This window comes from Saccopteryx bilineata, chromosome 9 (assembly GCF_036850765.1).
Source record: "Saccopteryx bilineata isolate mSacBil1 chromosome 9, mSacBil1_pri_phased_curated, whole genome shotgun sequence".
Taxonomy (NCBI): Eukaryota; Metazoa; Chordata; class Mammalia; order Chiroptera; family Emballonuridae; genus Saccopteryx; species Saccopteryx bilineata.
In genome coordinates, this window is record NC_089498.1 from 7187322 (window position 1) to 7199339 (window position 12018).

At 34.2% G+C, this 12018-nt stretch overlaps 1 protein-coding gene across 12 annotated transcripts in view; it reads left to right on the forward strand.

Annotated features, from left to right (window-relative positions):
- The window catches only part of CHD9 (chromodomain helicase DNA binding protein 9), a 173477-nt gene that overhangs the window by 90011 nt on the left and 71448 nt on the right, over positions 1–12018 (forward strand). For 9 of the 12 annotated variants that reach the window (XM_066242904.1, XM_066242906.1, XM_066242903.1 and 6 more), the window contains exon 3: positions 6455–6786. In XM_066242904.1, coding sequence (XP_066099001.1) covers positions 6455–6786 — 332 coding nt within the window. Of the gene's footprint in view, positions 1–4986; positions 5318–5430; positions 5680–6454; positions 6787–12018 lie in introns of those variants that run through there. The other 3 variants (XM_066242913.1, XM_066242914.1, XM_066242915.1) reach the window with 2 other exon arrangements.

A 12018-nucleotide genomic window follows, 5' to 3' on the forward strand; every position in this document is an offset into this window, starting at 1 on the left:
CTGTAAATATTCCAATTTAAATATCTAATACAAAAAGATTTTTGTGTTTAAAACAACCTCAAAATCAGCTTCACACCTAAAAAAAATGACTGTAATTCTTTCATAATCAAATATCCAGTCAAAATTTAAGTTTCCCTAGTAGTTTAATAAATGTATTTTTATAGTAACTTGTTCAGGTCAATATCAAAAGAAGGGCCACATACTGCAATTAGTTGATACTTTTTATTCTTTCTTTTCCATTGACTTGAGAGAGAGAGAGAAGGGAAGGGGGTTGGGGGGGAGAGAGAGGAGAGAGAGAGGGAGAGAGAAAGCATCAACTCACTGTTTCACTTAGTTGTTCCATCTAGCTGTGCACTCACTGGTTGCTTCTCATGTGCCCTGACTGGGGATTGAACGTGGGACCTCTGACATGCTGGTCGACGCTTTATCCACTGAGCCACTAGGCCATGGTGGTGGTTCTGTATTTTATTGTCCCTCTTTTTGTCTTATATATTTTTTCTTTTGGCAGTACATTTAGTCTTAGTCTGTTTTAATCTACGTCCCCTTCTTTGTTTCTTACACTTTGCTGAAGACACTCAGTCATTTGTGGCCTCTCCCACATTGAGGATGTAGAAGATTACATCCATGGTATCTTCTAGCATGTTCCTTTCTCTCTCTGCTTCCTGTAAGTCATGTCCTAATTTTTTATTTTAAGAAAACACAGAACTTGAATGAACATCGACTGTTTTGCCTGAACTGCTCTGTTGATGATTAAGAAAAAGGCAATTCTTTTCATGGTACTATCTTTTTAATGTAAAATTCAAGATTTATAACACTAAAGAAAATGAACGTCATGGTTAGCTACGAGTGGAAGCCTGGATGCCACAGATGGGAAGGAAGTGAAGGAAATAGCTGCTTCACTTCCATCAAGAGCTGAAAACAAATCCGAGCGTAATGCTCAGAAGACTGACACAATAATATGTTCTTGGCTTGATTTTTGCTTCGCTTTTCTCCTTAAAAGCAAGGCTTTATTGGTAGCTTGTGAGGAAAATAATTATGTACAGTAAATAAAAACAAGAAGTCACCACAAGAATGTTTGACACATTACTGAAATTAACTACAAATTTATTGTTTGGAAAGTTGGTTTAATATGAATTTTTAAGTAGATAATTATGATTCTTCTTGAGGAGATTAGAAACCAGCACACTGGCTTACAGTAAACAATTTAAGGGAACGAAAAGGCCTTGTTCCTTAGCTTTATAATATCAAATTACCATGAGATGTTTACTTTGCTTCTGACTGTGGAGCTTTAACCCTTTCCTTTCACCACTCCTGATACTCATTTTACCGTTCTTTTTGCTTTGCAAACCACTAGCCCCTCTCCATCTGCTGGCCTCTTAAACTTGGCGTTTGGGGGTCTCACTAGTGGTTCCCTCTGTTACTTTCTCTGCACTGTGTGCTCAGGGCTTGCTGGGTCCGTCCTGTCTTCTGTTCTCTCCCAGTGGAATCCCCACCACCCACTCCCCCAGGCCCGAAGCCTGGGGTCCTGGCCCTGAGAAAGTTTGGAAGGCTGTTAGCTATTATGCAGTTTTATCTGTACTGTTGAACACTCTTTGGTGTTTTATTCTTTCTAAGAAATAATGTGCTTTATTATTTGAGACCTTTTATTTCTTCATATTGTTTTTTAAATAAATGAAGTAGAACTTTTTTTTTTTTTACAGAGACAGAGAGAGTCAGAGAGAGGGATAGACAGGGACAGACAGACAGGAACGGAGAGATGAGAAGCATCAATCATTAGTTTTTTGTTGTGACACCTTAGTTGTTCATTGATTGCTTTCTCATATGTGCCTTGACCGTTGGCCTTCAGCAGACTGAGTAACCCCTTGCTTGAGCCAGCGACCTTGGGTCCAAACTGGTGAACTTTTGCTCAAACCAGATGAGCCCACACTTAAGCTGGTGACCTCTGGGTCTCGAACCTGGGTCCTTCTGCATCCCAGTCCAACGCTCTATCCACTGCGCCACCGCCCGGTCAGGCAGAACTTTTTTTTTTTAATACATTTTCTCCCCAAGAAAGCAATCTGACCTCTATCTATAGTAGATACATAGTAGCCATGTGACCATTCTTGCCTTCTTTTTGGAAGTTCATAATTTCCACTTAAGTCTACACAATGATAATTCAATCATTTTAAGTGTTTGTATACAACTAAAATATTTAACATTGATGAATTCCCCAATGTGGGTAGGGAGCCTATGTGGGAAAATTATTCCATCAAGAAGGAAGAAACCTGAGACCCCATTCAGATTTGAACACCTCTGATTCTTGCCCAAATCCCTTTGCTCCCTTCTTATATAAAGGGAAAAGGAAAGTGGGTGGTATGAAAACTTTCTCATTTTGTAAGAGGTGATCTTCATAAAGCCTAGACGCCGTCTCCTTTTCATTGTGTCCTAGTTCATTTTTGAATGCTAGTCTGGGCTCACTAAGCTTTTACCATGTCTTGCTATTAGGTCATGGCCTGTGGTTTGAAAAACACTCCTACCATAAGTCCCTGAGTTTCACCAACATTGAAATATGTCCAGGTCTTCCAGATATTCCTCCTAGTTGCTATAATTAATATATCACATAATATCATCTTTATGCTTTTCTATAATTTCTTTTCCTTAGAAAATTTAGATATGCTATTAAAATATGTGCCTTCACCTTCTTTTACATAGTTTTTCTTATTTAGCATATAAGTTCTTTGGGACAAAGGCCTAAAGACTTTAATTTTCTATAGATAGAATATTTTCCTACATAACAAGTGGGAAATTAATATAGCAGGACTGTTGAGACTGAAAGGAGGAAAATAAAACTTAGTATAATTAAAATTTGACAGAATTTGATGAGTGTTTAGATAGGGGGGAAAGAGAAAAATACATTGAAAATGTCTATCCCCATTTGTATTGTTGTATGTGTGAATTGGGAAATGATCAGTATTTAAAATGTTTAGTTACTTAACACCTCAGTGTTGATTGGTGGGAATATAGTTTTAAAATATTGTATTCTAATAGAAAAAATATTTGATCATAGATCCTCTATTGTCTACTGTTAAAATTTAATGTTAAATAATTGGGACTTTGAGTCACATAATGAAATCTATTGGAAAGCTTTGTAGAAATGAGGTATTTTGGAAATCGTTCTACGTCCTGTGGATAGAATCAGTGAATCAAGGGTATTGAAAGAAAATAGAAGAACCCATATCTCATATTCCAGCTCTGACCTCTCTGAGGATCGGGTCCCACATTTTCAGTTACCAGAGCTCTCTATTTCAAGCTCTGTGTGAAAAGACTTCAACTTGCCATGCACACATACATACCCTTTGTCAACTAGATGTTCCTTTTTTTTTACCTTCTGTACAGTACTTGTCCTAGAAGCCAAACACTGACTCTACCCTTTAGCCATCTCCCTGCACAGCTAGGTGGTTTCTACATCTTGGAAAGGGCATGGGAAAAGCCCAAATTTCATCCTACCTTTATGGCTAGTATCTGCAGTTTTGAGCAAGTCACTTCTTTTGTGTTCAGATTAATCCCTGTAACTTATGGAATTTGAACCAGATATGCTGCAATGGTTGAGAGCATGCTTTCCCTCATGGGGTTCTCTACCTGTTAGTCCCAGCTCCATCCTTCAGCAGCTGTGTGATCTTGGGCCAGTCACTTCTTTCTCTGTGCCTCAGTACCCTCAGCTTTAGTGAGGATAACAGGAGTCCATGCCTGGCTCATAGTAAGGACTAAAATAAGTGTCTGTATTATTGTTGTGTTTTTTTAAATTGTTTGCTCTTAGAGTTGTTCTATCATTTTGTGATTCTGCTCTAAGAGTATGACTCCATTACCACCATAATCCTGACACTTAACAAAGTAAGGCCTTGGTTTGTGATTTTTATATAAATGACCTCTCAGGTCATTTAGATACTGTCCTTGCCATTAGTAGTCAGTCCTCTGCCTTTAATTTTCTACCCTGATGTCCAGATTGGTCTTTCTAGGACACTGTTCATATAATGGTACTAAATGGGGGGAAAAAAACCCCAAAACGTAAAAAGGACTCTTTGGTAGAATTACTATATGACTTGCCAAAACCAAATGAAAAAAAAAACCAGTATTAATGAAAGAGGTAAACTTGGGTTTTGAAGCAGTGAAAATTGTTTTAGCTATGTCCGGGCACTGCTTACTAAAATTTAAGTCTCAAATTTTTACGTAAGGAAAAGTTACACTGATGACCAAATTCAGGGGGATTTGCCCCTTCTCTGTTTTTAATAAGAAACCAAAACTAAAATTTTATCTTAAAAACTCTGCAGTTCAGTTAAAATAGAACATGAAGAGTAAAGGTCAGGAAGATTTTATGAGATTTTTATTTTAGGAAAATTAATTAATGTATTCAGGTTTAAGGAAAATTCTAATTGTGGTTAGTAATTCTTTATAGACAAGCTCTTCTGTGTTCATTTGAATTAAAGAATTTAAATGAAAGTAGCTTGATTTCTCTATTTTAAAAATAACATTGTTAGCTGATCATTAGAAGAATCGGAAGAGACCTTACCTAATTTCTTAAAGAGAAGTCACTTGTTAGGTGTTCATTTGCATGACCTGCTCCTTAACCCTTTGCTCACCTTCAGCTATTTTTATATATTAAATATTTTAGAGTATCATGAGGAAAAGTATTTTTCTCCAGTAAAAATTGCGTTGGGTTTGGTTTTTTAATACTAGTAGCTCCAGGAAGCTATCTTACCACCGTTTTAGTTTTCAGGTGATTTTCAGAAGTCAGGTTTATAATGTGTATTTTTGAAAACTTGGCTGCAGGAAATGGCAGAGTGAGAGTTAATGTGTTACACGGAGGGAAGAACAGTCCATAGGGGGTTAAATTGCAGAGTCTAATGGAATAATAACTGGTAGCACCATCTGCTGGCCTACTTCCGCAGAAGGAGTCAGTATTTTTAACGACATCTCTAATATTCATGCTGATGCATTTTGATGCTTTGTGCATTCATTTCTTTCTGTGCTTTGTTGGAATCTGGCTATCTGCTTATAGCTGTTGAGGGAACTCAGCTTTTTAGGAGGAGTTTGCAGCCTTTTTCATCTCTAAATAGGGTGAACGGTGGAGATAAACTTGCCAAGGCAGAAATGTGTTGATCAATCACAATGTGTATTTGTGGAGGGTTGTGCATCTCTTGGTTGCAGCTTGCTAAATAGGCCATTTAGGAATCTTCTTTCAATGCTTTTTTCTTGAGCACTGCCTGGGGTGGTGAAAAAGCAGAGGGCAAGCCTTTGTCTGACGCCAAAAATGTCTTCAGTGAAGAGGCCAAGAGGAAGGGTAAGTGAAAGCCTGAATGAGTGGGAGGAGGAGGGGTTCTTTGGGCTAAAAGGCTAATGGGATTGAATAACCTTCCTTATTACTGGCTGCTGCTGCGGGAGTCGGACTGCATCGCCATCTTGAGCTTGTTGCTGTTTTCTCGAGTCTTGGTTATTTGTTATAGCCTGTAGGCCTTAAGGTGGCATTTCAGGGAGCGATTCTAAGCCCTCCTTCCCTTCTCAGTGCTGCAGCACCGCTATGAACCCTCTGATGAGGCAGGGATAGACCAGATTCCCGGGGAAGCCCACTGGGATCAGCATGAAAATGTGTTTGGAAATTCCTGGTGGTTTTTTCCTTTGCTATAGTCACAGGCATGTTTACGGGTAAGGACATAACAGAACTGTGATCTAAGTATACATGGATGAATGCGTGTTTGAAGAAAATATTCTTTTTAAAATGCTGTTGAACTGCTTCCTGTGATCTCGCTAAAATATTAATAATTTAATGTAAAACTGTAAAACTTGTTTTTTTCCCCTCCCCAGAAATGCTTGAGCAAAATAATTATGGTATAGAAAGAGAAAAAACATTTAACTCTTAAATGGAAAAACTAAAACTTTCTCTAATTTTAAGTATGGGAATGTCTTTTTACTAACTAGCTATGTTGCTGCATAGATTGCACATTAAAATGATTTCAATGATTTCAGGTCTTAGTTACTTTCTGATAAATCAGAGGCTTTATTTTACTGAAAATTATATGGAACTATAAGGAGTAGTCAGTCTGTATTGAAATTGCTGTTTTAAATGTATTAATAATCTTCAGAGTTCTGGATTGAAGAAGAAAGAAATGACTTTTTAAAAACAAAATGTACAGAATATTTACAGGACAGCATTTGAATCAACTGACTAACCAAGAATGCTATGAAAATATCAGTGAATCTATTCTTTAACCTTCATTTTTAAAAGCAGTAGTTGAGATTTTAATTTTATACGTACATTCATTTCTAGACTAGCAAAATGTTTTAATTTTAAATTTGTAACACTCACATTTTTGCTCATGTATTTTACTTCTTAAGCCTAATTTTAAAATTTCAGATATTTATGTTAATTGTTTTTGGTGTACTCTGGTATGATGTATAAATAATATTTTGGTTTCTCTAGCCTCCATCTTCCAAGAAGAATGATGGTTCTGGGACATACACTAAGTTGCAGAATACCCAGGTGAGGATCATGTCTGAGAAGAAGCAGAGGAGAAAGGTGGAATCGGAGAGCAAGCAAGAAAAGGCGAACCGAATAATATCAGAGGCCATAGCCAAAGCCAAGGAGCGTGGGGAGCGCAATATTCCGCGAGTCATGAGCCCTGAAAACTTTCCTAGTGCTTCGGTGGAAGGGAGAGAGGAAAAGAGAGGCAGAAGGATGAAAGCCAAGCCAAAGGACAAAGAGAGCAGGAAAACAAGAACTTGTTCTAAGTTAAAAGAGAAGACAAAAATTGGGTAAGTTTGTTAAGAATTATATTTAATTCCTTTGATTTGCACGTGATGTGACCACTCCCACTTTGTAGTTTTCCGTTGTTAGAGAGCATGTATACTCTGTTTCTTTCTGGAATGAATGCCAGGATCTGCTAAATTTCACCGCCCTGTAAGCATAGCTTGTTCTACATGAATACTAGTAAAAGAAATTTAAGAGGAAAAAGCTTTATCTATAAAACAGGAAAAGAGAAACCAAACTAAACCCATATTGCTGTTCCAGTTTCAAATTCACTTTCTTTGCAAGGCCCACGTTAAAATTTTGTATAAGACTTTTTTAGTCTTTTAGTTGTATGTACTTATTGGGCAACTTATTCTTTGGAAGCATGAAATACAATATTTTCTCATAAGTTGGACTAAATGGAATGGCAAGAAAACTGAGACTATTTTAACCAACAGTAAGCAGGCCTTGGCTCTTACAGTCTTTCTGATTTAGTTCATGTCATAAAGAGGCCAGGTGAGGATTAATGCGCCAAGAGCATTATAAGGCAAAGAATTGCTCTAGGAGGATACATTAATCCTAGGTATTTTTATTTGACAAATTATCGCATAATTTTTGAAAAATAAAATGTTATAAGTATTATTTCTTCTGTATGTTTGTTTGTTTTGTATGAAGGGTAAAAATAACCTAAGACCAATATAGTTTAGAATTGTTTTTGCAGAAATATTTGGTCATTTTTGCAGGCTATATATGAAATATTAAATAATTTACTTTTATCTCTTTTCCACACAAGTAACCCAATAAAGAATTCCCTTATTATGAAAATCTTCATTTGCTTAAGAAGTTATTAAAACTTTATGTAGATATTTAGAATTAATGCAATTTTGTAAAATAAGTTAAATCTTCAGCATTTTAAATGCAACCACCAAACTGAATTATATTGTTAGGTTCTAATGGTTTTCAGTCCAAACTATTAAATAACATGAGCTCTCTTGCAATAATAGAAAATAATTAATACTATTGAATTTGTATTTTATTTGCAGACAGTTAAAGTGAAATTTGAAATATTCAATCAAAATATTTCATATTTTGATGTGAAAGTATCTTTTCTGATAGTACATCTATTTTAATTTATAAAACCCTATATTTACTCTTTTAATGTATTGAAAGTTAACATAATTAAAGTTTTCCAGTTTTAATGTATACAGAGATATAGACAAAGTAGTATATTTTGAAAAGGTATTAAAAAACACATAAAATGGGCAAATTTGTAGAGAAACTGAAGAGTTACAGCAAGTTTAAATATGGGGGATGGGAGGGTCACTAGAGGCTAAAGATACCAGAAGTGAATCGGGTTCAAGAAAAAGCAATGTACATAAGGGGAAATTAGAAATAATCAGATACAATAGAGAAATGTAGATTTTTGAAAGATGTGAATTGATATGGCAGGGAACAGTAATTTATTATAGTCAACTATCTGATTAATTCTGTGATGTTTATATTTTTGTTAAAATAGATTATTCATAATTATTCTAATTGCACAGCATTGATCAATTTATTATTTTTAGAGATAGCATTCTTGAGAAAATGAAAGGATAATTGTACTGGAAAGATATATATATATAATATAATGGCAAGATTGAATAGTTGCTAAAAGTATTGTTAAGAGTACAAGACTTTTTGATAGAGTAATTTTTAAATTGTAGGCAAATAAGTAAAATTGAAGCTTGCCTATGTAGTGTTATTAAGATGTTAGAATAAAACAATTTCTTGACCAACTTAAAGATGTATTATCATTTTGGAAGAAAATGTATAGTTGGAAATTAAATTCATGTAGAATCTAGAGTTGCTGTCCATTGAAATCTTTCATTTCTGTGCCTTCTAACAAGCCACTACATTTTATAATTTTGAGTTTGCTGAGTTTTTAGTTTTTTGTGTGAAGAGTCATCATTTAAGAAGTTTAGTTGCATCATTTTAATTAATAGCATTTTATGATATATTAAACATTCTTGTGCAATTTTATTTTTTTATTAGTTTTAGACAGATTGGGCTGTTGCTAATTCAAATGATTGGTATCAGATAAAATTGAAAGGAATATATTCTGGAATTTACCATCAACAATGTGAAACAAATTTTAAAAGTAACTGAGTTTGTCAACAATAAGTAATGGTTGATGAAAGGAAACTTGACTTGGGATGGTGAACACTATATAATATACATGCATTATAGAATTGTACACCTGAAACCTATATAATGTTATTAACCAGTGTCACCCCAATAAATTCAGTACATTTTTAAAAATTCTGGTTGATACATAGTTAGGGCTGGTGTGTATTAACCCATATGTTTGATTTGATACACTCTAGGAAGACGAGTCTGAAGAAAACCAATACTGCTTCTGCTTGCCCAGGGTGCTTGGAACCTTGTCACTACTTCTGTCACTTAGAGGTTAATGTTTGAACCATACAAGGAATAGAGTGTCCTTTTCAGAGCACGTTGGTATAGTCTCACTTACTCTTTACAGCAGTTCTGTGAGTTAGGTTGGCATGCACTACAATAATGTAGTTAAATTCTTTGCCTTTGGAGCCACTTGCATATGTTGAAATCCCAGTTTACAAACAGCGTGACCCTGGAGAAATACTTAACCTCCTCAGCTTTCAGTATTCTTACATGTGAAATGGGGATGGTGATAGTACGTACCTTGTAGTATTATTTTGAAGATAAAGTGATTTAATAACATTTAAAGCAAACAGAACCTGGAATTTAAGTTAAAGTTATTTAATAAAAGTTAGCTATTGTTATTTTCTGAAAAAATACATAACATATAGCTGTTTAAGAAAAAAGCCAGAGCCAGGAGCCACACCCCTTTCCAGCTTTATTCTCACTTGTCTGCCTCGCTTCTCTTTCCATTAAGACTCTATTCCTTAGTAAGATTAGTGAAAAAAAATCAAACAGACAAAAACAGTTGCTACCTGTTAAGAGTGATAATAGGGTTAACTTATTAATGGTTTTTATTCATGTGAGCATGCCTGACCGGTTGGCTAGAGGAACATTGAAGACAGGTGAATTTTGTTTGAAATATGCCTGGAGTTTGGAAGGGTTGCCCATGGTTCTGTGGAAGGATGAGTTGACGTAGAAGAGGCAGGTGTAAGGTAGAGGGAGGGCTGGAAACAGCCCTTTTCTACTTGAATGTCTCATGGTCTTGGCACTCAGGTTCTAACCAGCTACCTTTCCAGTAGAATTAGCAGGGTTTTCTTGAGTAATAGCACATAATAGATGCACCATGAATGGAGTAGAATGGATTTTATGAAGTGAATGCATGAATGGAAGGAGTGGAAGATTAAATGTTAAAAGATAACAAATAGTTGAATTGATTTGTTAAATCAAAAAACAGAAATGGCAAGCTAATCCATCATGAAACCACAGGAACATAAGAATGGTTTAGTAATAGCAGAAAGTTAAACTCTAAAATAAAATTTGTGCTAAGACTTGTAGTAGAAATTTCTTAAGGCTCTATTTGGTCTTAGATGTGTGATAGAATGTCACATGATGAGACATTTTAAAATTTATGGTTTATAACTGACATTTAAATTATGTTTCTCTGTTGTCAGTTATAATTTACTTCTTTGTTATAGATTCACATAGTTAGAATGCCTTTGATATTCCATGTTCTTATGGCCCTATAAATTTAATCAGTAATAGTTCTTTATGATTAAACATTTTTGAATTTATTGATAATCATTCTGTTCGTTATAGGAGGCTAGTTAGCAGGTGCTAGAAGTAGCTTTCCTCTTTAGTTAAAGCAGAAAATATCTAAATTAAGAAATTTTTCTCAAACTTAAGTAGAAATTAAAGATGTCATGTTATAAAGAAAAAAAGTGGAGCACTAAATAATCTCAAATTTTTATTGTGCTCTTTTTTGCTATAGGCTTTTTAAACACTCAGGAAGCCAGAAAGAAAATAGCATTTATTAATTAGCTACCATCATATATACACATATGTGTGTGTGTATTTCTTAAACAAAACTAACATGTATGTTCACATGCATATCTATAGAGGGGCTTTTACATCTAAATAAAATATAAGGGGGAATAATATAAATAAATAAAATCTGAGGGAAAAATAAGATGAATTCAGAAATTGGAAATGATCACTTTATAGTTTTTGTTAATAAAGTGGTAAATGAAATCCTGATTGCAAGTACTCAAGATAATAGGAATTTAGTATCTGTTTGGATAAACTATAAATGTAGTAATTACTTAATTGTTTCTTGGCATATGATAAAAAAGCAGTGTGAAGAAATGCACGTATAAACTTACGTATTATTATTAATCATATGCTACTAGTAGCCTCCATGAGTTCTAAAATTTTTGAATTCCCAGCAGATAAAACGTCTCATTCATTTCCTTCCTAACATTTAAATTTAAACTCAGTGAAAATCTGAAACATATCATCTACAGAAATTATTGATATATACATTATTAGTAATTTAATTAAGATTTATAATTCTATTTTTTAAGAGTTATACCTTTACATAAATGATATTAGTAAGGTTTATCAATAGTAAATGGTGTGCTTTATTTCAGTGAATCTAAGATGCTACTGATTATAAGATAGTTTTTTTATGTATTAACTAATAATAAAAAAATATTGCCAACTAAAACTAGGCATAGTGTTGATTATTAGATGAATCTTGATTTCATAGATGTTAATATGTGAAAAAAATGTTTGTCTTGGAAGCACCAAGGTGAAATATTTGATTTTAACAGTCCTATTTGTCAATTTTTAACACAAACACTATTTTCTTTCTTTTAAAAGAAGAAATATTTTTTTTTAATTTTTTATTTTATTTTTATTTATTCATTTTTTAGAGAGGAGAGGGAGAGACAGAGAGAGAGAGAGAGAGAGAGAGAGGAGGGGGGAGGAGCTAGAAGCATCAACTCCCATATGTGCCTTGACCAGGCAAGCCCAGGGTTTCGAACCGGCGACCTCAGCAGAAGAAATATTTTTAAAAATAAAAATTAAACTGTGCTAATATTGAATGTTAACTGTAGCTGAAAAACAAAATCTAAAAAAAGAATTAAACTGTGTTGATAAATATATTGACTATGATTAATCCTTGGCAACTTTATATAAACAACTAAGTAAATTCAAGTTTAAAAAAAATTACATCCTTAAACAAGAAGTAATTTATAGTCCAAGTTACCAAAAGTTTACACTAAAATGTTAATTTCAGAAATATAAGCCTAACTAAAATA